Genomic DNA, 26,072 nt, shown 5'->3' with positions numbered 1-26,072 from the left:
GCAGGGCAAGCTTCTTTCGGTTGTTGATAGCGAGGTTGGTGGATGTTTCAATGCGGGTGGGGAGAATCTTGGGAATTCCACAGCGGTCAACTGCAGTTCGAGTTCTCCTCAAAACCTGTAAGATCCGCAAAAGCCAGGATAGTATAAAATTTTGAATGTAAGGGCAAATCCAGTGGCTAGATGCCTCTGGAAATGGGGACAGGAAGATCTCACAGATCAGACTAACAGGGGACTGCAAAACAGAATCTAAAAACTTTCAGGGGCTGATTTTGCTAAGGCAAGAGACCAAAGCTGCATGAAAAAAGGTGTGCAGACTCATGCACATAGGTGTACAGTTACCAGAGTTGCTTGCACAAACCAGGCATTTGCAGAGACAGACAGAGACAGAGAGGCTTGTCCTGAGCTTCTCTCCTTTGGAAAAATCAAGTCTTTGTGGTCCAGTTGTAGAGGCTTAGGGGAATGGTCTCAGGAAAAAATATTATACTAAAAACAAACCATTCCCCCCTTCCTTACATTGAGAGCCTTTCCAATTGCTACAGCCAAAAGAATTTGTTTAAGCCTAGTCTTTTCCCTGTAACATTTATTTTCTTTCCATACTTCACTTCTTGTGGACAAGGAACTAATTCGTTTCACATTTATCTAAAGCCAGTTTCTAGTTCATTTCCCTTTCAGGGTCTCACTAACTAGTACAATGCTGCAATATCCAATTTGCATATATGCAGGAGAGAACAGTGCATTTGCTTTGAAAAAAGAAAACCAGTTTCCAACTGATTTGTTTGTAGAGCATGGAGAAATTGCTACTGAACGTTTTACAAATATTAAGACTATTTTAAATCCCTAAATTTTGGGCCCAACACTGACCCAAGAGTGTGTCATCTTTGAAGAAAAGCTACAAACACATGCTCATCTTCAAAGACAAAGATGTTCCTATGTGGACCACTTTTCTCAGCAGGAGTAAACTCCAACAGGCATTTCAAAATTAAAATTCTAACGATGGGCTGATGTGTATTATTTCCACAGGGCCACCAGTGGGGTCAGCATTTTGTAGCAGGCCAAGATCTTCTCATAAGAGCTCATATTCTGGTTACATGGCATGATAAGGGCCTCTGACCTTTTTCTGTCAAGTAAATGCCTTTGCAACACTAAGGCTAGTAGCTATCGGCAGGTGTTTGTATGGCACCTAGCATCCTAGGCCCTGGTTTCTGACAGGGGTTACTAGGTGCTACCCAGTACAAGTGAGCAAGGGGACAAATCTGTAAGCAGTGTAGAGCCCAACAACTTGGAGCAATCCCCATTCCATCCAGCAGAGGGCACTGGTTACACTCACTAGTCAGGTAGCTGATTGCACTGCTGTTACCAACTCTTGCGTTCATCTTTGACCCTTAGAGTAGTGTTTCTCAACCTGTGGGGTGCAACCCAAAAGTGGGTCACAAGAATAGATGAAAGAGTTGTGAACAAATTTAAAAAATGGATTAGATTTTGCACATATTAAAAAAATAAACAAACAAACCAACCAACCAAGAAAGATGCTGTTTCTGTTTCATCATACATTAACATAATGCATACCAATGTAACCCAGGCAGTACTCCAAGAGGTACCCCTCTCCGCTTGAAGGGATCAAAGCAGGTGCAAAAGCCCTGTGGGAGGTGTAGGGACTCTCCTCCCCCTATAGAGCAGAGCCAGACCACCAATGGGGACTTAACCATGTACCTTTTAATGAGAGAACAATACTGGGAACGTAACCAGTATAAACCAGGGGGTATAGGGGACAATACAATGCCCCAAGAGGGCAGGATTCAACAAAGGTTAGACACTTACAATCATCAACAAAAACAGGGTTAACAAAATATAAAAAACACAAACAGCAGAACAAACAATACAAGTTGGTGAAATATAAAAAGGCATAAAAATGCAGAATGTCAAGTGACAAGGAAATATAGGACCTTGATACCTGGAGGGGGAGAAGGGGGGAAAAAACACAATGGACCCTTCCTACTGCAAGAAGATTTGCTTTTTGTTACCTCACTCACCCCAAGTCACTTCAGCTAGGATTTGAACCCAGATCTCCCACATGATAAGCAAGAATGCTGCCATATAGCCACCACTGCTAGTTCTACTCCAGCCTGCTAGGGATCTTGACCTTCCCAGAGCCCCAGCTTCATGTTGAACTGTCCAACCTCCTCTTTGAGGAGCTGGAAGCAAAGCTGGGAACCTCTCAGGGTGCTGCTCAGATCCTTCCTGGAGCTGGGGAACCTCTCTTACTGGCCACATACCACACTGCCAAGGGTCCCACTGCTGCCTGCAGGTCCTGCACTTTCCAGCTCTTCTGGGGCACTGCTCCTGCCCCACTGGCTCAGCTCTGTAAAACTCCTTCCTTGTTATCCCTCACTGCTCTCTCCCAAGTCAGCCCACACTGCCCCTTTTATCCCCCTCCAGGTGACCCAAGAGGCCAACTGGGATGGGGAGATGAGTCTCTGGGGCCTGATTGGTGCAGAAAGGGAATCCCAAGTCCTCCAATCATCTTTTACCCCTTCAAAACCCCTGGGCCAAATCATTACCAGATTGGTGAGGAAAGGGAATCCCAAGTCCTCCAATCATCTTTTGCCCTTTCAAAACCCCTGGGCTAGGTCATTGCTAGCTAGCCAGTCACACTAATAAACAGACATCTGGGTTTTTGGTTTGCTGTGGAAAAATGCAGGTTTCCCCTTGTAGGCTGGCAGAGTTCTGGCCTGCAAGAGGCTGCTTGGGGCTTGGAGAAGCGAGAAGTGGACAATTGGGCTGGGGGAGCCACATATATATGTGGGTGCACACATTTACATGGGAGCCAGGCAGCGTGGAGAGGTGCTCCCACAGCTAAGTCTATGGGATGGGTGGGGGAGCATAGATGATGTGTTGAGGGGGCAGGGGACCTATAAATGATGCATTGAGGGGACATGGGGGTCACATGCTCCTACAGATCTGTGCACCCACAGCTGGCACGAGGCTGTAGCTTGGCTGGACCAGCAGCAGGCATCTCCGCAGCCCAGCAGACAGGACCTGGCAGGGTGAAAAGACACCTTGCAGCAGCCTGCTGCCACTGGGATGGCCACACCACAAGCAGTATGAAAAGTAACAGTGTGGGCAGGGGGAGAGGGCAGCCAACTGCTCACTGCAGGTGGTGAGATGGCAGGCTGCATGGTGGTGGCAGCCAGGCTATGGTGATGGAGTAGAGCCACAGCTCAGTGCGCAAACAGCTGGCAGCAGGAGGAGGTAAGGGTAGCATGCCCCTCCCCCAGTACTTGCACTGCTGGTGGCATGGCTGGTGGAGGGGTCCTGATGGTGGAGGTGGCAGTAATGAGTCTTGCTGCCCTACTCTGTCCTCCCACACCAGGTCCTGTCCACAGGGCTGCAGAGGTGGCTCCTGCCCATGCTGGTCTGGCCAGGCTGCAGCCCTGTGGTTGCCATGGATATACAAACCTGGGGGGAAAGTCATGTGCCACACACCCATCCAGTGCCTGCAGACACTGTGGGGCTGGGGCTTGGAGGCAGGTGGCAGTGGGTTGGGAGTAAAGGGTACCAGCAGGGCCAGAGGGCTGTTTTTTACTTAAACTATTTACCAGGTCAGGACTGGGCATCATTATTTACAAATGGATCCTGGTACAAACAAGGTTGTGACCCACAGCCTTAGAGAGCTGAACAGGACTGGGCTTAGCCAGAGTGGCTCCACAGAAAGATGTGTGTCCTCAGCAACGTGTACCTCCCTGTCCCCACTGTGAAAACACCCCACTATTTTCCACAAATGCCAATTCCCCTGTCACCTGCCTTCGGCCCTGCTACAGATAAGCCCTCCCTGCTTTTAATGTTCATCTGGCCCTGCTGCTTTCCCCCTGTTAATTCCCCAGTGCCCTCTGTAGATGTGCACTCTATTTTCCTGCCATCAGTTACAGAGCTAAGGGCTGGTGTCAGGGAGGCTGTCTGGGGAGCACATGGTGAGGAGCAGCAAGTGTTTGTGGCAGCTGAGACAGCAAGGCCTACTTGGGATTCTGGCCTGAAACAAATCCTAGCCCAGTTCTTTCTCTTGCTGCTGGAGGCATGCCCGAAGTCCTCACCCAGGGCCCTGCCTGCAGTGCCTGAAAACCAGCCAGTATTCTAAAGGTTAAAAGAGGAACCGGAAAGTGGGTTCCCTGTGGCTCTCTCCAGACAGCAAGATAAAATCCCCCTGGAGAAGGAGCAGTGTTTTCCACCTCAATGGCTGTCTCATCATGGGAAGAGGCCTTAGACACATAATTAGTCACTGGCTGGAACTCAAATCTCCTCCAAGTTGTCCCCAGTGTGCCAAAGACAGAAAATATGAGAAAAAAATCTTAGGGTCTCATTGCACCAACAAAAGAAATAACCTCAGGGAAAAAAAAAAAACTTTGTGCAACTGGTACAGATAATCCAATTTATTTGTGAAGGGCCAAATTCTATCCTCTGATCAGAGCACATGGTACCTGCTATATCCAGCTACATACAGTGCATCAGGAGCTTGGGCTGATCCTAGAATAGTGACCAACTTGCATCAAAACCTAGAGCTCAGTTTTCACATGGTCCTTAATAGGATGTCCAGAGTCAATATTCGGACACTCAACTCAGTTAATGTCCTACATGTCTCCTGCCAGGTCAGCTATAAACCTCTGTAAGGCATTGTTTGGAAGTGGGGCTGCATGTGGATTTATTGATATCCTTTTAATTTACAATAAAGAGCTCTCTGGCACAGACCCCATTCTCCACACTCTCCCAGTCACCTGGCAGCACAAATCTACAGATCAGATAGTCTGCTAACAGTGTGAAAGGCCAAGACAACTCACTTCCCACATAATGATGGGTTAAATCCCTAGGACAGAGTAACCCTGTCACACACATGCATCAACCAGGCTGTAAGATTTAAATCAGTCCCATTGTCCCAATTATGCACAGCAGGCATTGGGGCTGTCTGGCTGTCCACAGTGTCCAAGGTACCTGTTTCAGAGCAGAGGTCTATAGAGTCCCCCAGGCTCTCAGAACTTGATTGGCCTGAGAGAACCAGCCCTAAAGGTCCATCCAGTTGCAGCAATCAGCCTAGACCTCCCCACAAGATTATTAGTTGCTTTACAGCCACAGCAAGCATTAGTAAATAAGCAGAACCTGAGTCATGGCAGCATCAGAAGCCCAGTGGGTTGAGAACAGCACAATGAAACCTGATGGGAGGCCTGTTTCTTAGTTTGAATAGGGCTGGACCCACATCTCTAGATGGAGAAGGAAGCAAGACAATCATGTTCCAAAATGAATCTGTCCCCATTGAGGTTATACTGTCACTACACCAGCGCTGAAGTGTCTCTTGCATTGGTAGTCATTAGTATTTCTCCTGGGGCAAACCAGGCTACCAAGGTTGAATCTGTGATGGCTGGATGTGACTGGGATGACCATTAAAATGCCATATTTTACCTGTAAACTGAGCACATGTCAACTGGAGCTGTTGGCCTAGCCTATGCAGAGAATTATTGTAGGAAAAGTGTGCCTGTACCTTCAAGGCACTCCAGAGACAACCAAGGGGGAATAAGGGCTAAGACAGACCAGATACAAGTCCTGAACAAGTTAGCCAATGTGATGGTTAAAGTGCCTTGGCCTTACTGCAGTAGGCTCCCACCAGCACCAGCACCAGCAGTCTGGTAGAGAAAGGGGTCATGCCACAGCTAGAGATCTGCATAGCAAAAATCCTAGTGTGTGGGTTGACTCACTAGAGTTCTCTGTTACAAACAGCTGAGAGTCAAACCATTTCACCATCTAGTGGTCATTCCCTGCCATTGCACAGCCTATCGGCTGCTGCAGCATTAGAAACAATTTCTAGGCACCAGAGAAGATGCCACAGAACTTAGGGAAGTTGGTTTTAATATTAAACCAAACACAATGCCTGTAAGCCCAGTCATGGTTAGCCACAAAGCAGCCCTCTTCACAGAGTGCTCTAATGGGTTAGGAAGGCAGATCATTTTGCCAGCCTCCTATATTTCCTCATGTCATTCCTGTCTACATTTCATGCCCAACTCCCGGATAAGGACCTCCATCCCTCCAAAGCTGGAGGCTCCCACCACTCCCAGCAAGAAAGGCAGGTGCTATTTCACAACTACTGGATATCTAAGCACCTTTGGCCCAAGCCTCCTCCCCAATGAGAATTTCTGAGAAGAGAGACAGCAGTGATTGATTAATGTGACCACAGAAACCCTGTGGGTCCTACTGGACCAATAACCACAGGCTCTTGTGATTATTATCTTTTTAAGTTCCACTATTACGTTCAGTGCTATACAGATGATAGACACAGCCTCTCCCCCCAAAAAACTGTCAGTCTGCAAAAGGGAGGATATGGGACCCACTGAGAAACCCAGAGAGGAGAATCCCCACTTTTTCTGGGAGAGCCCATTAGCCATGTGATCCACTTGGCCTATTTCAGTGTAGCTACAGACATTCTGAGCTGTGCCCCCAGGAGCTGAACAACTAGAGATCAAGGTGCTTTGCAACAGAGTCCACAATGATAAGTGGTTAACTAATAACTTACCACTGTCCAGAGCTACCCTGTGTCCTCTACTTAAACCTCCTGACATTCCTGCTCTTCCCCTCGCCTCCCCCACCCCACACATTCAATTTTCAGATCTCAGCTGGGAGGAAAAAAATGATAGACTCTCAGTTATCTAAAAATGACAGGCTCTGGTATTGTGATTATGCCAGTAAGAGCTCTCTCTCTCTTTCCCCTGACATGCTCCAACTTCCCCGCCCTTCAGTTACCAGAAAAAATGCAGCATCAGGCTCTTCTGCCCGCCCTTCTCTCCTTCCTCCAGTTTACTCCTTTGGAGAATTGGCTCCACAGCTGGATTGTAAAATAATCCAGCTGTTCCTATGACAACGTGCTGGCAGCGGGCAGGGATGACGCCAGCACATGGAGCCTTGGCCCATTTGCTACCAACACCCAAGTCTGTTTGTTCTGGTTCAGACTCTGTTTGTTTTCCTATGCGGGCAGCTCTGCCGAGTACATTCCTGGGGGCCAGAGGAGCTGCAATCTCCAAGGTGCCAGGAGAGCTGTCTCTATCCCTCACCTTTTATTTCCTGCCACCAGCTCAAGCTGATGCCAGAAGGTAATACCCTGGGGACCTGCAGCGGCCCAACCTTCACCAGATTCTGGTCAGAGCTGGCAGGCTATGGGATAGTGGCCTCACTAGGATTTGGGAAGCCCCAGTTCATTCCCCCCCACCCTGCCAAGAAAATGGCCTGAAATAGAATCGCCAAGTGGATAGTAACCTATTTTAATCAGCTGCCTTTCAGCAAAGGAATTCCAGTTTATAGAAGGACACAAAGAAAGACTACTTCCTCAAAAAGCAATGGCCAAAGACCCACCAAGGACCTAATTTGGCCTATGCATGTGCTTAAGCAGTTAGTTAATACCAGTACCTACCTGGGAGGCAGGATGGACTAGTTGACAAGACACAGGACTGGGAATCTAGGGAACTGTGTTCTGACTTTGCCACTGACTTGCTGAGCAATCTTAGCCAAGTCCTCTTTGGTTTGCCTTGCAGCCTTTCTCTGCCTGGCCAGTTTAAGCTATAAACTCTTTTGGACAGGAGCTCCCTTGGTTTGTGCATGTACAGCACCTAGCACAACGGGCCCTGATCCCAGATGGGGCCTTCAGCAGCCATTGTAACACACACAAACACCACTATGAGGCAGCTTTGCCCATGATCTCTACATAGGCCCTTCCCACACAGTTCTTTGTCAGCCTCTGGGAACTGCCCCATGGAGCAAGACGGGTTCATGGCAAATGGCTGAGGTCAGCCATGCAGCTTCTCACTCCTCGTCCAGTTTACGTTCTTCACCGGAAGGACTTTCAGTTCTTTATATGACTGATTCCTTCCCAGAGGTGAACCTGATAAAGCAGCTGGCAATCTCCAGCCCCCCCTGGACCTTAAAGAGGAAGAACAGCCTGTTCCAAGTATAGTTTAAAGACCACAGTACTGCAAAACAAAAAAATTCAGAGGCAAGTCAGGCAACTAGCCACAACCTGCCCCTGCTACAAAGAATTTGGCCAGGTACCCCAAGCACACAGCCTCTCACTGTGCAGGAAGGTGCGTTTCGGGAAGGGAATCATTAAACAATGGGCTGGGTATGGCAGGTGGATACACCAGGACTGTAGCTGGGCAGGGTGGGTTTGCTGGTACAGTGGGCCATCTGAGCCAGACGGCTAAGGCAGTTGGAGGAAAGGGTTGCTTGGGCAGCTATGGATTGGTGCCCTGGTGGAAGTACCTGGTCACTTCTGCTTTCCTTACCTCTTTCTTGTTCTCTAGAATCCACCAAGGGAAGCGGAAAGCAGCGAGAGGGGAAGCAGTTAGGCAGGCAGCACATGCTGGCCACCTGGCAAGAACAAGGAACCTGATTGTCTGTGTGGTATAGGCCTGTATACACATAGTAGGGCTCCCAGTGGATCAGTATCACACTTAACTGTCCTACCCTGGCCATATTGCAGCTGACCAACAGAGGGCACAGCACTGGAGGGTAAGCAGCACAGAACATGCAGCAAATGTAGGTAGCAAAACCCAAGAGGAGAGAACACAGAGGCACTGTCGTCAGATGCAGCCCCAGAAGGAAGGGGCAGTGACCACAAGTTGGTTCAAAGCAAAGCTGAGAAGTGGGAAGCAGTCCAGAAGAATGGCACAATGCAGTCATACAGCGTTAGACACAAGGAAAAGCCCAGGGAGCCCAAAGTGGTTATAGGGACTTGGTAGTGGGGGGTCTACTATAGACCAGCACACCAGGAAGACAAGCTAGACCTGGAATTCTCCAGACCGCTCTCAGAGACTATATGGTCGAGAGATATGGTTCTCATGGGTGACCTAAACTACCCTGACTTTGGCTAAGACAAGCAGTCAGCCAAATCTTAACTGCTCATGTAGGTTCCTAACTTGCATGCTTCACCTAATGCAGGAGGTATATGATCCCACTAGGGGAAATGCCTTGCTGGACTTGGTGTTAGCTACACGGGATGACCCAGTGGGGAATCTGCAAGTACAAGGTAACGTAGGGGATAGTGACCATTGATTGATTGAATTCACTATCTGGCAAAGGGCAAGTAAACTAACCATCAGGGCTGAAGTGCTAGACTTCAGAAAGGCTAACTTCAGTGTGCTCAGGGGATTAGTTAGTGAGGCATTACAGCTCAAGAGCATTGGCAAAATAGGGGTCCAGGAAGGGTGGTCATTCCGCAAGGGAGCGATCCTACGGGTGCAGGAGACAATCCTATTGCGCATAAAAGGGGGCAAAGGGCCCTCTTGGTTGGACAGAGAAATCCAGGAAAGCCTAAGGGCAAAGAAAGAGGCATACTGGCTGTGGAAACAGGTAGCTACCAAAGAGGAGTATACCTCCCTGGCTTGCACTTGCAGGGAATCAGTTAGGAAGGTCAAAGCAGGATTATAATTTAGGCTGGCAACAAAAATCAAGGACAACAAAAAGTCCTTCTTCAGGTTTACAGGGAGCAAAAGGAAGATGCAGGGTAGCATAGGACCCCTACAGGACAACAGGCCAATTAGTGAATGAGAAGGAGGACAAAGCTGAGCTCTTCAATGAGTTCTTTGCATCTGTATTCCTAGACACAGACCAAGACAAATCCTCCAACTGGATCACAGACTCAGGAGAGACACCAACCCACCGACTGTTAGCACAGACTTAGTAAAGGGGCACTTGGAGGGGCTGGATGTGTTCAAATCAGTGGGCCCAAATGAACTTCATCAAAGGGTGCTAAAGGAATTGGTCAGTGTCATAGCAGAGCCACTGGCATGGCTGTTCGAGCACTCATGGTGCTCCAGTCAGGTCCCAGAGGACTGGAAAGGGGCCAATGTGGTCCCTATTTTCAAGAAGGGGAGGAGAGAGGAACCTATAGACCAGTTAGTTTCACCTCTGTCCTTGGGAAAACTCTGGAAAAAAGCATTAAGGATCACATTTGTGGGAGCTCAGACGGAGAAATAACGTGGAAAGGAAATCAGCACGGGTTCATTGCAGGTAGCTCTTGCCTGACTAACCTTGTTTCTTTTTATGGTCACAAAATGCTTAGATGCAGGAGTCGAGGTAGATGTCATCTGCCTAGACTTTAAGAAGGCCTTCAATACAGTATCTCATTCTGTTCTCCTAGATAAACTGACAGGCTGTGATATAGATGATTACATGGTCAGGTGGGTGGCAAATTGGCTTAGGGGTTGTACCCAGAGAGTGGTGGTGGACAGGTCAATATCCACCTGGAAAGATGGGGGCAGTGGAGTCCTGCAAGGCTCAGTTCTTGGACTGATTTTCATAATTTCATAGATTTCATAGACATTAGGGCTGGAAGGGACCTCGGAAGATCATCGAGTCCAGTCCCCTGCCTGAAGGGCAGGAAGTCAGCTGGGGTCATAGGATCCCAGCAAGATAAGCATCCAATTTTCTCTTGAAGGTGTTCAATGTAGGTGCTTAAACCACCTCCGATGGCAGGCTGTTCCAGACCTCGGGGGCTCGGACAGTAAAGAAATTCTTCCTTATGTCCAGCCTGAAAGGGTCTTGCAGTAATTTATAACCATTCGACCTCATCAGCCCCTGGGGTGCTCTGGTGAACAAACATTCCCCCAGATACTGGTAGTCACCCTTGATAAACTTATAGGTGGCCATCAGATCACCCTGTGCTTTTCTGGGCTAAAGAGTCCCGTGGCTCTCAGCCTGTCATCGTAAGGTCTGTTTTCCTGACCTCTGATCATGCACGTGGCTCTTCTCTAGACTCTCTCAAGCTTCTCCACATCCTTTTTGAATTGTGAAGCCCAAAACTGGGCGCAGTACTCCAGCTGCGGCCTCACCAAGGCTGAGTACAAGGGGAGAATGTTGCCCCGCAATTTGCTTGAGAAGCGTCTATGGATGCAAGCCAGCATGCTATTCAATGTCTTTATCAGTGACTTGGATGAGGGGATGGAGAGCACCCTGTCCAAGTTCACAGATGATACCAAATTATGGGGCAAAGTTAACACACCAGAGGGTAGGGGAACAGATCCAGGTGGATTTGGACAGGTTGGAAAAATGGGCAGAATGAAATAGGATGCAGTTCAACAAAGACAAGTGCAAAGTGCTGCACCTGAGCAAAAAAGGACCACCAGCACACTTACAGGCTGGGGGGTGACCACAGCAGTGCAGCAGTGGAAAGGGAACTTGGAGTCATAGTTGACTCCAAGATGAACATGAGTCATCAATGTGACGAAGTGATCAACAAGGCTAACAGCACTTTATCATGCATTAGCAGATGCATAACAAACAGGTCCAGGGAAGTGATGCTTCCCCTCTATGCATCAGTGGTCAGGCCACAGTTGGAGTACTGCGTCTAGTTTTGGGCACCACACTTCAAGAGGGATGTGGAGAATCTTGAGAGGGTTCAGAGGAGGGCCACTTGTATGGTCAGAGGCCTGAAGGCAAGGCCTTACAAGGAGAGACTGAGTGACCTGGATCTCTAGCCTTCGCAAGAAAAGGCTGAGAGGTGATCTTGTGGCTGCCTATAAATTCATCAGGGGATTGCCCTGTTTACTAGGGCAGGCCCCTGGAGTAACTAGGAACAATGGCCACAAATTGACAGAGAGCAGATTTAGGTCGGACATCAGAAAGAACTTCTTCACAGTAAGGGTTGCCAGAATCTGGAATGGGCTTCCAAGGAAGGTGGTACTCTCCCTTACCCTGGGGTCTTCAACAGGAGATGGGACAATCACCTAGCTGGGGTTGTCTGACCCCAAGGCTCTTTCCTGCCCAAGGCAGGGGGTCAGACTCAATGACCTACTGAGGTCCCTTCCAACCCTAACATCTATGAATCTGTAGTGAGTAAGTCGTGCCAGACCCTCTACTGCAAGGTCAGGATCTAGCAAACAACAAACAAGACACAGCAGGAAATAAAGCCACAGATAGAGAATCATACCTAGGCTCTAGCCAAAAGAGAGGCAGCTGAGAGCACAATGAACTCAGCCAGATAGGCAACATGGGGGAGGGGAGATCTAGTTGGACCCCCACGTATCATTTGGGCCCCAAGCTTTCAAAAATCAATTTGGTCTTACAATATATGTATTTGATGTATACAACACTGCCCACAACAGAGGCTCAGAGCAGCTTGCAGTAAGAGAACAAAACTTATAAAACAGGAGAGTGAACAGGAAAACAAAACAACTTAAAAACCAAGTATAGTATCAACATAATACAGAAACCTCCTGAACAAGATCCCAGCCCATCTTTGTTTGCAAAATGTCTGTCCAAAAAGGAAGGTCTTACACTGATTCCAAAAGATGTCCCAGCTCAGGCTCTGGCAAACTTCAAGGGGGAGGGAGTGCCAGAGCTGAGGAGTGACTGCTGAGAACAACTTCCCACGCATTTTTGCTGAGCAGACTTAGTACATTAGTGGTACTTGTAGGAGGTTTCTCTTGGCTGACCTTAAGGACTGTAACCTGGCATAAGGGAGAAGGCAGATCCTTAGGTATGTAGGGCCCCAAGCCATATAGGGCCTTGTAGGTCAAAACAAGCACATTGAGTTTTATTTGGAAAGCTATTGGGAGCCAGTGCAGACTCTGGAGCACTGAAGTTATGTGCTTTTGATGCCCCACCGTGTCAGAAGACAGGCCACTGTGTTCTGCACCAGCTGCAACCTCCAGTCATCAAGAGCAGCCCTGCACAGAATGCACTGCAGTAGTCTAGTCTGGAGGTTACAAAGGCATGGATGATGGCAGCTGGATCTGAATCTGAAAGAAAGGATCACACCTCCTCAGCAGGTAGAGCTGATGAAAGGCTTCTGCAACCATGGCCATCACCTAAAGGTCCAACCAGAGTAAAGGATCCAAAAATACCCCAAGACTGCAAACCTGAGAAACTTGGGGAGGATGAACCCTGACAGTGGCAGGTGCCCCTCCCCCACACCAAGTCAAACATTGTTGCCACCACTGTGAACTCTGTCTTGTCTGGCTGGATTCAGTTTCAATTGGTTCAACCACATCCACTCCCCAACTGCAGCCAGGCACTGGAAGAGGACTGAGACTGCAAGGTCTGGGTCAGATGAAGAGAGGTAGATCTGGGTGTCATCAGCACTTCACTCCAAATTGCCATTGAAATCTCACCCACAGGCCTCATATAAATACTGAACAGTAAATACAAGAGGGAGCCATGGGGAACCCCACAGGAAAGGTCCCAAAGGGATAATGAATACTCACCTATCACCATCTGGGATCTTCTTGCTGGGAAAAGTAGAACCAATTTACAGCTGTCCTGCAAATACTCGCCAGGTTGTGTAAATACTTTATCAGTACCTTCTGGTTAACTATATCTAAGTCACAGAAAAATCTAGCACAGGGGGGCACAACCCCTGGCCCACAGCCCCATATCATCTGACCCATGGGATTCCCCATGAGTCTGAAAATTTGGTGGTGCAAGAGCAGTGGCACAGCTCTCCCACTGCCAAATTCCCAGACTCATGGGGAGCCCCAGGCCCTGTGTATTCAATTAGGCACTCCATCCCAAGGTTAGAATAGAGCACCAGAAGGCGGTTTCTGAACTGTATCCACTCTCTATCTTGATTTTCCCCATCAGCTAAAATGGGAGCATAATCCCTACCTACTGAACAAGGCTTTGGTGAAGCCTAGCAAGTTCAAAGTGCTGGTTCTTATCCTCAAAACACTTAAACATATCTAAAGTTCCAAGGATTACAGCAGCCCACACTGATCATCTAACATGAGAGAGCTGTCTACAAAAAGCATGAAGTGTGTCTGCACAGAAGAGAGTTTTTCTCTGGAGCTGATCCAAAACTATAAACTCCAGCATGAATTAAAGATGATCACAAACCTCACCACCTTCCACTTCAAGCACAAGTTAGGCTTCTTTAACCTGCCTCCCAGACCATAATCGTATCGAAACATTTACAATGCCCACCCTCAAAAAAAAAATTTCATTTCGTATCTGGGGAGATGAGACAACAAGCTGACTTAAAAGTGTGTGAGAACCTGACTACAACAGAATATTAAATCATCAGTGCCTGTAAAGAGCTCTGAAATCTTCACAAGGGCAAAGTAATTATTTTAATGTAGATTTTTTCAGTGTGAAATATGGGTTTAAAAAGAAAACACAAACCTGTAGTTAACAGATCTAGTCTTTATCACATTCCATGCAAGATTGGCTTTAGGGCACAATTTGTCATCGAAATAACCAGTAATTAAGCCATATTTAAGACAAGATTGAAGGCTACGCAAATATTCCCTGTGCAACCGCACATGCCGCATGGACCTAAATTAGCACTGTTAATTGTTCTCACATGTATATGCGCAACAGTTCTGACTTCCAGCAATGAAGAATGTTGGGTGTTGCAGCAAGAAGGAAGAATGCAGAATGGGATGACGGCAGATTGTTGAATCTGGTGACATGAGGAGCGTGATTCCAAAAGAGGCTTCTGAGAAGAAACTCCCCTTCCCTGCTATTTCTCCCATTTTGTATATAATTCTTAGGTAAGCGGCACTGGGGAATACCTTCAATTTATGTTCTTTTGCAACCTTCTGCGGCAGGTCACTGCATGATCATCATGTTGCATTTCCATTTTAATTGCACTACCCCAGCACATGCCTAAATAGTATAACCATGTGACCTACTGTTTGTCCTTCCTTATCCCATCTTGACACCTGCAATTACTGTATCTGTTCTAAAATTAGCCCACATATTCTTACAAAGCAGGAGCAGGAGCTTTCAGTTTGCACTATAAAGTCTACAGGGCACTATAAGGTAAAGCCAAATTATGGTAATAAAAACCCTCCATCTAAGAAAAACAACCCCAAAGCACACAAAAGACCTGTTTCAGACTATACTCTTCAGGGCAGGCACTGTCTTTATTTTGTGTCCTATACAATACTAAGCACATTGTCAACACTAAATAATGAATGTAATAAAATATTTTAACATAAATACTGTATGGTGATGATGTGAGCTCCTTGGAAATGATAGAAAGCCACCTAAAATGAGCTGAGTCTCTACCAAGTGGAAAGGAAATAGCAATTAGAAAGAAAATGATCCTTTCCATGCTGCTCCTGGTTCTGTCTGCCCCACATAAAGGGAATTGTCAGACCATGCTAGTAAAGGTTTGTTCAAAACAGAGTTGAGTTAAATGTTCAATCAGAAAGTTCTTAGGAGTAGGTACCCAGGCCCTTTTCCCTTTGAGGGCGAAAGATATGGAGGGGGCAGGGGAGGGGAGGAGCACAGCTTGAGATCTCCAGAAATGGAAATAATAAAGGTCACTTTCATGAGTTAGATTCTTCTTTTGTTTCACTGTGAAATCTTGTTGGTGTAAGAGCCTGACCCTCCTTGGATATTAATTGCTTCTGATCCAGGTATGCAATCCTGAGCCTTTTTGGACCCAAATCGCTTCCAATCCAGAATGATAAACTTGGTCATTTCAACTCAGCAATTTAAAAGATGGTGCTACAAAAGACAAACAGCATCTCTATAAAGTCCATCTCTTCCAATCTCTTAGAAACAAGAAGACCACCTGAGGCAGAGCATAAAAAGATGAGAAGCCAGCAGCCAACTGTAAGGTACCAACTATGCTAACAATGGAAATGAAACAGAAGAGCATTACTGGGGCCTAATAAAGAACTGACCCCCATGCCACATGCTGTATGACAGCACTCATGCAAAATAACTTAAGTGAAGAGTGCATGTAGAGGAAGAAGTCATTAGAGACAAACCAGAAGAGCACAGGAGGAAGCAAAGAGGCTCCATGAGACACCCAGGACAGGAGGCAGAAAGTGAATGCATCTGCTCCTAAATGGAAGTCTCCCAGGCAGTTTGCCCAGGTCTTTGAGCACAAGATAGACTAATTGCTGAGCTTCCTGTGAACAGCACTGAGGAAGTTACAGTTTGTCATCAGCCAGGGCCTGTATGAGCCTGAGATCCCATGTGGCCCAGAGATGGAAAGCACGGAGCACTGGGACAGGGCAATTACTGGGAGCTGGTGCCACTTCTCCCACAGCCCAATCACACCTTCAACCAACGGCGCCAGAGGAACCAGCCCCGACATCACTGCACATTTGTTTCCGTCTCCTTCCTTGTTTTATTGCGCCACCCGCTGCATGAACCTGTGGCCGGGGAACACGTTCAAACAGGATTACGTAGTTAAGTATGTCATAAGCGTAACGTGTACCGGATCGCTTGCAAAGCACCACGACACAGGCTACCTAACACAGGCCTGACAAGAAAGAAGCATTGGACATAAGGAAGCCAACCCTCCCGGAGCCCCCCGCCCCGGTCGCAGAGCGCACGCGGAGAGCACCAGCCCCCTTCATCCCCACCGCTTGACAGGGACACAGTCCGCGAGAGGCGAGGCGGGGCGACGCGCCCCCTACGTGCGCAGCTGCATTCTGGAACTTTCCGCGCTCGGGCACGGAGGGAGGGAGGGAAAAACGTTAAGAACGCGCCACCGCCTCCCATATATGGGCAGCACCGGAAGTGTCTACGTCATGGCGTTGGCTCGTAGCGTCTCTGCGGGGAACGGAGCGTCAAGTCACTGACGTGCCCTGCGCGGTGCCCTGGAAACCAAACAGTAAACAGGCCGGGGGGGGGGGGAGCGGATCGGGGGTAGCTGTGCGCAGGCGCGGGCGGAGGGCGGGAGTGGGGGGGAGCCGGGCTGGGGTCCGTGCCGTGCGGCCTTGGCAGGGCAGAGCCGGACCCTGCGGCCGCGGGGGTGCTTGTGGGTGGCAAGAAGGTGGGAAGCGGCGGGGCCTGGGGCAGAGCTGAGAGCGTGCCGTGGGGCGAGCCCGGCGGTGCTGGGGGTGCGGGTGTCGTCTCACCCTCGGAGTCTTTCCAAAATGTCACTTTTTTCCTTCGATTCTTCTGGCCCGAATCGGGACATGGTGAAGGCGGTTTCCCGCGAGAAGCGCTGTCCTAGGGGCCTCCCTGCAAGCCCCGCGAGCTTCTCTGCAGCAAGCGGCCGGGCTGAGAGGACCACCGAGGGTCACTGGTATGCCCCTGCCCGAGGCAGGATTATGCCATAGCACCCCTCATCGAAGACTATCCTCAACCTGGACACAGCACGAGAAATAACACCCTCACCTGCCACAGGGGAAGCAGGCAGTCAATGTGCCGTTTCTGTCAAATAGCTCTATCAAGAGCTCCCAGGTACTTGCCCCCTTTGCAGAGGAAGGCAAAAAACACAGTCTGTGCCAGTCTGACCATGGAGTAAATTCCTTCCTGACCCCAAATATGGTGATTGGTCTGACACTGAGCAGGGGGACAAGAGCCTCTGACTTTAAGCCCCAGCAGGAGCACTGGCACACCCCAGTCAAAGTACCCAGCCTTGGCTGCTTATGGAGCCAATAATACAGGAACGAAAAGGCACTTGTGATAGTCAAGCATGTTATATTCAGCTTTTCACTCCTAATCTGTTAAGTTGGGTTGGTTTTTTTTAGCAATTGTGTGTACCAATATCTAATGCAAGTACAAAAATATGACTTCTGATTCAAGAATAAGTATTTACTTCATTCTGGGTATAGATATGCATGCTACGTTACCTTTTTGCCTGGAAAATTTTTTCCCTAAAAGTATACTCCTACAACATGTCATCTATTGAGATGTAGCAGCAAGAAATGGGGGGAATAAATGAGACCAAATTCTGCAATTGAGTTTTGTGGGTAGACCCTTCTGCCCACATATATCCCCATTTGAAATCAGTGGAGCTCTGCATGAATGCAAGTATTCCCTGGTATGGATCCAATTGCAAAACATGCCTACTTCATACCGGAGAATCAGAACAGACAGACAATTAGACACCACTTCCTCGTGATTTATTCAAATTACTTAGTCATCCTCCTAGCTCTTCTGAAATCAGTGATAAAACCTCCATTGACTTTGCTTCCAGGGAGCAGGATTTCACTTCCAGTTTCAAGGTGATAGGAGGCAAGTAAATCATACTCATGTCCTGCCAAAACTATGGGGGATATTGGTTAAGTTTATATTTTATCACTGTTGTGCACAGGTCTGTAAGGATATCTACAAAAGGCAAAGATTCTGATTCAGTGTTGCACCTTCCAGGAAGCAAAACCCAGGCAGTGAAGAGCAAAGGTTGTTTTTTCCCATCCTGAGTTCTGTGCAGGTTCTGGTTGAAATCAGAATAACACTAAGACTGTTTGTTGCCCAGAGTAAAAGGAATATATTTTGTTTATTGACAACTTTGAAAGGTACTTCTGTGCTTTTCTTCTTTGCAACAATGCAATATAACCACTGACTTCTGTTGCTTTCCACCATGAGTATCAGGAGTGCGTTAAAAAGTTTGACCAGAGTCCATAGTTAGAGGTGGACTTCCCAGGAGTCTTTATTCAGTGCTCATGGAGTGTTTTTTCCCACCTGCTGCTTTCCTTCCAATAGTGCTCGAAAGCCTGTGCATTTTGTATAGCACTTATGGTTTATTAGGTACCTTGCCTAACCAGCACTGACAGCCTAATGTTCTTTTAGCAGACTTAAAATAGCAAACTCAGGTGCCTAGATCTCACTTTAATACTCATTTGTCATACAGCTCACACACTGGTAGACATATAGCTGCAAGTCACACTGGGGCTTGCAACTACTGCTGACACCTGTGGTATCTGGGTGCTATCCACGTAAAACAAACTGGCATTGTGAACATCCCTGTTTCTAACTTCTTGGTGCTTGAGAGTTAAATCTAGGGTCAGTGCCTGAGATCTGTATCATAGTCACCTGTAGACTCTTTGGCCCATCTTATGATGTAATACAGGATGTTGCATATATGTTATTCACCTTTACACAGTATGGCTCCCTCTCATGCCTTATCTCAGAATGAGGCTGTATCATCCTTTGTGATATGAATATAAGGTAGAGTGCTTGTATGTGCTTGCTCTATTGTCCTATTTGGGGGGCAGGGGAATAGAGGTTCCTCTGGTAACTAGATAAAAGAATGCTAAATTAACCAGATTTCTAACAATTCTTGCCAAAATTCTTCAACATTTAAAGTATTCTTGGGGTTACTGAGTTCAGTGCAAAGGGCAAAAGCTTCCACACTTCCAGTGATTGTGACCTAGGAACCAGCAATACATTCATCAGACTACTTCCAAAGAAATAACAATAACAAGCACTTTGGGCCAGAAGCTATAGCTGATTTAGTTAGTTTCATATACAAGTCTACCCAGGATGAAGGAATCCTCCAGGAGATATCAAGCTTGGGCTCCCTTGGGCACATCCCTATGAATGGGAACATGTGTTTCCCTGGAGGACAAATAGAAGTGGCACACTTCTGCTGCTGCTAGTCCCTGCATGCCTCTGAGGGCGTGCTCTGGCACACAGCAAATTGCCACAGAAGAGGTAGGGTAGGCTGGGGCCAGTACCTGGGCTTGTCCCAGAAGCCTTACTGGGGGACCTCCTGGGGCTGCAGCAGCAATGATTTGGGTATGCAGAGTCTGGCTGGCAGCTGGAGCATGGATCTGTCTAGTCAAGCTCTGGTTTTGGGCAGTGTATGCTGCAACGACATGCGCTGTGCCATTCTTTGGCTTTTTTTTTTTTAAACAGCAGGATTTCCTAGTGTCCAAACAAACCCACTGTGCTGCAAGGTAGCAGCACAGCAAATGTGTGCATATGCTACATGCAGTTTACGATGCCACAAACCACATGTGTGCACTTGTGGGGGTGCACCCCTTGCATCTTTCTGTAGGTTGCTTAAAAAGATAGGCTTATTTGGGCTTCACAATTACTAAGGAGCAGTAAAGTGGTGAGTTTCTTAAGCAAAAATAACTGCTGGCCTAGGGAACAGGTTCTTTAGCAAGTGGTACTGCTGGATAAATCACACTCCTCTTACAATGCTGACAGCATTTGATATTGATACAGCAGAGGATGTTCTGTTTGCCCCTTTCACTTTTTTTCCTGAGGGATTTTTTTCCAGCTGCCCATGAAACTCCCATCCTACAGTCAAATATGCTGGATTCTATACTACTACTAGTAGTTTCATTGGAGGAGCATGTACCTCTATTCATGCACAATGGGAATACAAATTAAACTAACTATGGAGTGTGGGATAATCTATAATAAACTGGCCCATATGGAAAAAATAAATCCACATGGCAGCTTGACTTTGTATGCCTTCCCCATCAGAAAGAAAGGTAACGGTCCTCAGTAGAGGTTTTCAAAAGGCTGAATAAGGACAAATTTAGAATGAGTAGATTGTGTCTGTGCTGGGGCTTGAACCAAGTGATCCTAAAGACCCATTCCAACCCCACGACTCTCTTGATTTACCATGACAGGAGGACTACTATAAATAAAGTTAATGGAAAATGGGGGAGGGAGAGTCAAAATTGCTCTGAGATGCAGCATTTTGTGGCAGAAGAGGTATGGTACAATAATAATGTTTTGACATTGGTACTGCATTATATGCACCTGGACAACTTGGGTGAGAGGGAAAGATACTGTTACTAGAGTGTTCTGTTACATTAGAAGGTGTCAAATATGTACTAAGTTTTTGCCACATCACATGCTGTGGCAGCTGTACTTTCATGTATGGAGTGCAAGTTTCTAGCCCTCCTGTTGCTAAATGTTAGCAGAATGCCAAGTGATGCAGTGACATGTTCCTGAGCTTGACCCCAGGTTCCAACTGGTGATTCAGAGGTGTTAACTCCCTTAGCCTTTGTACACCACTACTACCCTGTGGTAACACTATTATCAATGTGAACAGCTTTGCTGGCAGACAGAATGACTGAGGGTTAAAAGCCCAGATCCAGCAGCGGGAGAAAGAGGAATAGCCCTCAAGACATGGTAGTCTAAAAAAAAAGGCAAATGTGAGGTTTTTCTTGTTTCCCCATCCCCTTTCCACCTGTGCCCCAACCCCCTCCATGTTGCATTTAATATTATTTAGGTGGCCAGGTTACCACATGAAGGAGATCACTCTACACTTAAGGCTTCCCACTGACAGGTGTAGCCCTCATAGAAGTTCTATATTCAGAACACTACACTATGAAGCACAGAGGGTCATCACCTTTTAACCTTTATCATAAGGTTATATGTGTTCATTGAGGGCACCATGGTTTGTAAGAAAGGACAGTTTCTGGGGGTTCGTTTGTTTTGTTGTTTTTTTTGGGGGGGAGAGAAATAAAGGAGGATTAGATGCCTTTGTCAGAGTCCTGTCCTTATTCCTGAGCACTGAACTTGAGGGGCACTAGTTTCACCACATGATAGTGAGAGAAGGACCAGTAAAGACTCCAGAGCAGCTCTCACATTTGACTTAAATGCTTTTTATTGACAATGTCTCCAAACAATAATAAGCAAACAATGCTTAAGAGTTTCATCCAAGTTCACTTTCCACACGTCCAAAAAAGACCTCAAGGTAGAAAAAAATAAAATAAAAATATAAATATCTGAGAATCCATCTTCATAAATAAATTAAATGCACAATAAAAACGTTTTCATGGAAAACTTATGTCAGAACATTCAGACCACCTGGACAATGCATGATCAGTAAGAGAACAATGAACATTGATGTTGAACTACAGTACATGGATATAGCCATCTATCTACCTACTAGAAAATAAAGGAGAGTCTCTCTTTTGCCCCCCCCCAAAGTTAAGATGGGTCATTGCTAAGTCATCAGAACACGATATTGCCAGGAACACAGTAGTTATTGTTAGATCAGCTGCACTAGATAACAAGTTGGAGATACCCAGCACCAGGTTAAATTCCAAGTCATGAAACCAAGAGCTATTCATTAATTAATGCTAGTGATACTAAGGAGGGAAGGGGAAAGAAAAAAAAAGTCACCAACCCAGCCATGTTGGACATGCTACAGACTACCAGCTCTCATGGATGGGGCACTGGGGACAAGACGAACTCCATGCGATTGATTTGCTACATCTCTGGAAGAGGTGCGAGGCCTCCCCAGCAGTGCCCCGCAAGGTCCTTGAGCTAGGTCCGGGCTGCCCCTGCCCAGCTCGGGGTCGGGAGGAAGGCTCCTTCAGCGGGCAGAGGCCCCCCCTCGAGCAGCAGCAGCAGGGGGCTGGGATCCGCGGAGTCCGTGCCCTGGGCCCGGCCCTCACAAGGCCAGCAGCGTGGGGGAGCTGAGCGAGTCGGAGGAGGGCTCATTGCTGCTGCTGCCCTTCCGGTGCGCGGCCGCACAGCTGGGGAAGGCGTCGGCCTCGGGGTAGGTGAAGACGAAGGTGGAGGTGTAGGCGCTGGGGCAGGGCGTGCAGGTCACCACGGGCGTGCAAAGCGGCTCCAGCTCCCCGCCAGCGCCGGCGCCCAGCGCCTCCCAGTCCGCCCCGTAGAAGGCCGAGGAGCCGGCCAGGTCCATGTCGGGCACGGAGCGGGCGGTCTCGCGGGACGAGTGCGGGAAGAGGAACTCGTCGAAGGGCTCGGCCTTCAGCTCCAGCCCACTGGCCTTGGGCGGCTCGGCCGGGATCGGGGCCGGGGCCGGCTCGGGCATGAGCGGCAGGGCGAAGGCGGCCTCCTCGGGCTCGGCTTCGGGCTCGGCCTGCGGCGGGCTGGACACGGGGCCCAGGTCCATGGAGGCGGCCGCCAGCTCCTCGGGAAAGCGCAGCTCGTCGGGGATCTTGCAGGCGGGGCGGTGCGCGGCCAGGATGAACTCCAGCTTCTCCTTCTCTTTCAGCAGCCCCGCGATCTCGCTCTGCAGCGCCGACTTCTCCTCCTCCAGCTGGTCCGTCTCCTGCGGGGCAGAGCGCAGCGGGCTCAGGCGGCGCCCGGGAGCCGCGCCCTCGGGGCAGCGGAGCCCGGCAGGGCCGGGAAGGGGGGGAAGGGTGCGGGGGGCCGGGGCCACTTACCGCTTGGAGGGTGTCGGTCAGCTCCCGCCTGCGGTTGCGGCATTTGGCAGCTGCCATCTTGTTCCTTTCCCTCCGGATCCTCCGCTTCTCCTCCTCCTCGGGGGACAGCTGGGGAGAGAGGCACGAGCGCCCGTCAGTCCCGCTGCCAGCCCTGCCCGCAGCCTCCGGGAGAGCCAGGACCGCGCGCCCAGACCCTCTCTGCCCCCGGTCCCCTCCGTCCCCCCCTCCACGGCCGCGCACTCATTCACCTGCTCGACTTTGCCCCTTCGGCCAATGCTTTGCCCTCTGCCTCCCGCGGCCTTGACGACCGGAGCCCTGGAGTAGGCGCCGGCGGGAGCAGCAGGGACCCCGTAGGGGTGAGCCCGCGTCTGCGACGGGGCCACGGACGAGATCAGGGTGGGCTGCACCAGCCACTGCAGGTCGGGGCTCGTGGAGATGGCGGTCACCGTGGGGACGAAGTTGGCGCTGGAGGCGGCGAGATCCGTGCAGAAGTCCTAGACAGGCGAGGAGAGAAGCGAGGGTGAGCCAGAGCCAAAGGGATGCGGCGGGGCCGAGCCCGCACCCCCCCCCCCCAGCGGCTCCCGAGCGGCCCCTGGGGCCAGGCTGGCTCGGGCGCTGCGCTGCCATCAGCAGACTCCACATGAAAAAGGGGGTTGTTATAAATATCTCTGACGTCTGCACTGACGCAGGCGCCGCTCCGGAGTCTCCTCAATGAACTCGCGTTTTATCAATGAAACCGCTTTACACACCCGCCGCAGAGCGCACAGTGCAGCCCGGCCCGCGGTCCCACCCCCGCCAACGACCTTCCCCGGGGCCGGGCAGCATCCCCGTCGGGGCTGCAGCTCTGTCCTCCCCATTGCACCGGAGGGAGCGGGGCACCCCAGGCAGCTCACACCCGTCCAGCCGGAGGTCCCCGCGCCTGCACCTTTCCCCCACCCGCCCCTCCCTCCTTCGCACCGCTGCCCCGGGGCTCACCGGGGGGTTGGCGGGCGATCCCATGCTGGAGAAGGAGTCCGCTGGCGAAGGGTAGTAGGAGAGGCTGTCCCCGGCCGGGGAAGCGCTGCTGCAGCGCGAGGAAGCCGCGTCATAGTCGGCGAAGCCCTGATACATCATGTCGGCGAGGCTAGGATTGTACAGAGCCCCCAAGTGCGTTGTGCCGACTGTGTCCGCGCTCGGCGTCCCTCGGGCTGCGGGTCTCTGCCGGCTGCAGGTCTGCGCCTAGTGTCCCGGCTCTCGCTCACCCTGCAGCGCTCAGCTGTGGAGTAGAGCTCAGCGCCTCCGCCCTTTTATAGTCAAGGCTGGTGAATGGTCTTACATCATGGGCGGAGCCAATGCGCTGGGCTGGGGGAGCCGAGGACGAGCTGCCCTTGCGGCCACCCCAGAGCTCCCATGGGGCTTTCCCGCTTCTCGTGCACCCTCGAGGCGTCCGCCAGGCTGTGTCACGGGGGTTTCCCCTGGGGTCGCTGGGCGTCTCGGCTCCTCAGGGACGGACAGAGCTGCGGATCCCACCCCTTCCGCTTTGGTACGGCCGGCTCGGGAACCCACTGACGCAGATATCCTTATATGGGATACATCCTGTGCAAGGGGGTGTGACTGACGGGAACCGCTCCAGGCTGGAGCCAAGTACTGCTGGTTGTGAGAGAGAGGCGGGGGTGGGGGGAGACAGGGAGGAGGGGAAGGGCAGTAGCAACAGCAGGGGCTGTGTTTGCACTTTGATCAGCGCGGTGCATGGCAACGCCAGGTCCCCTGCTGGGGGGAGACCCGAGAGGGAGCTGCACAGCTGCAGTCAGACCCCCCCACCCCAACCAAGCCTCCCCAGAAGAATCCTGCTGCTTATAGAGACACCTGCAGCTCTCACTCACCTTTCACCGCCAGGGAGAACTTCCTCGGCCCAGCTCCTCCCATCAGTTTCAACTACTTCTTCACAGTTATTGCCACTATTTATTGGTGGTTTTGAATCAAAACCAGCTTGTCACTTTCCCACACGTTTGAAGATAGCTCCCTGCCCAAAGACAAAATGCAGATGATGGCTGGGAAGGGGGAATACAGCATGAAGCAGGGCGACTTTTTTGATTCCTGTAAAAAAAAATGGCTTTTTTTTTTCATGTTATAGTAGCTTTCTTGCTGTCTGTGACAGTGGGTAGAGAAAAATAATCGCCCTTATAGGGTCATAGAGTCATAGAGAAGTAGGGCTGGAAGGGGCCTCCAGAGTAGGCCAACCTCCTGCCTGCCTGAGGCAAGATCATTCCTATCCAAACCATCCCATGCAACCATAATCTAAACTCTATATGAGGCTACCCTCAACCCTGACACAAGCCAACCTAACACCCCTTATGATTACTTAGTGGTTGTTGTGTTCTGTTGGGGGAGACTTTTATAGCAGAGAGCTGAAACAGTTGCTGATGATTCAGAGCAGGCTACTGGTTTTGTGACAGTCTGACTTTTGCCCTGATTTCCCTCCCCCCTGTATATTTAAGCAGGCAATGTTTTCTACTAAACACTTTTAAGAAATGGTACAGTATATCTCACATTTCATTTTGGAGCATGTTTGGGATTTAAAGTAGGCATTATAATGAGGCATTATCATGAGGCCATTAATGCTGTGCAGATTTATCGTAAATTAATTAAATTTCCTACATCCATGTAACTGTGTTGTGTTGTTTGGTTCTGCCTTCATGGAAATCCTGGAAGATGTCTTCTGCCTATGTCTTCAAACGCATTTATGACATGTAAAGCGCTGGAGAAAACACATGACATTTCTGCTGAGGAGGCTGCACAATTTTGTGTAATGTGAACTTGTGACTGGGGAAACTTCATTTAATAAACTGCTCATATGTTATTTTCTTTCAACTTTATACCCATTGTAACTGTTGGGGGTCCTAAATGCCCCTCACTCCTTTTTGCTGTGCTGGGTGTGTTACTACATTCCTCCTCCAAGATACTCTGATCCTAGTTCAGTCTGAATCCTAATGATTAGCACAGGAGAGAAGCAGATTGTGAGAGGCAGTATCAAGGGAGTTGAGATGGAGAGGCCAGTGATCTTCACACCCCATGGTAACAAGGTGATCCTAGCAAAGAACAATGGTCACAGGCTGTAACTCAGTTTCCCTGATCCCTGCTGAATTGGCCAAGGGCTCCTCATCTCAGAGGAATGGGTGGGAACACAGCAATCTGAACCTGAGCTGTATAAAACTTACCCACACAAAGGCAGAGGGGTGGAAGTCTGGAACTTGCCTCAAGCCTTGAGGA

The 26,072-nt window shown here is 49.3% G+C and overlaps 1 protein-coding gene across 1 annotated transcript; it reads right to left on the bottom strand.

The window, feature by feature from the left end:
• Positions 1-21,263: 21,263 nt before the first annotated feature.
• Positions 21,264-24,259, bottom strand: FOS (Fos proto-oncogene, AP-1 transcription factor subunit). The gene is made up of 4 exons (XM_090033719.1): positions 23,799-24,259; positions 23,072-23,317; positions 22,824-22,931; positions 21,264-22,708 (listed from the first exon to the last, which is right to left on the bottom strand). Exons 1-4 carry the CDS (start codon positions 23,934-23,936, stop codon positions 22,079-22,081), a joined length of 1,122 nt encoding a protein of 373 aa, XP_089889845.1. The 5' UTR covers positions 23,937-24,259; the 3' UTR covers positions 21,264-22,078.
• Positions 24,260-26,072: the final 1,813 nt, after the last annotated feature.

The sequence above is a fragment of the Crocodylus siamensis genome, chromosome 2 (assembly GCF_052110815.1).
Source record: "Crocodylus siamensis isolate JL-2025a chromosome 2, ASM5211081v1, whole genome shotgun sequence".
Taxonomy (NCBI): domain Eukaryota; kingdom Metazoa; phylum Chordata; order Crocodylia; family Crocodylidae; genus Crocodylus; species Crocodylus siamensis.
Note: the sequence above shows the minus strand (reverse complement) of the source record. Positions and strands in the feature narration are given on the sequence as shown.

What these genes read in the sequence shown, in the direction of transcription:
- FOS (XM_090033719.1), bottom strand. Translation starts at nt 23,936, where the DNA reads ATGATGTATCAGGGCTTCGCCGACTATGACGCGGCTTCCTCGCGCTGC. An exon ending in GAAGGGGCAAAGTCGAGCAG is followed by an intron (nt 22,932 to 23,071) that starts GTGAATGAGTGC and finishes CTCTCTCCCCAG; the next exon opens with CTGTCCCCCGAGGAGGAGGA. An exon ending in TGACCGACACCCTCCAAGCG is followed by an intron (nt 22,709 to 22,823) that starts GTAAGTGGCCCC and finishes TCTGCCCCGCAG; the next exon opens with GAGACGGACCAGCTGGAGGA.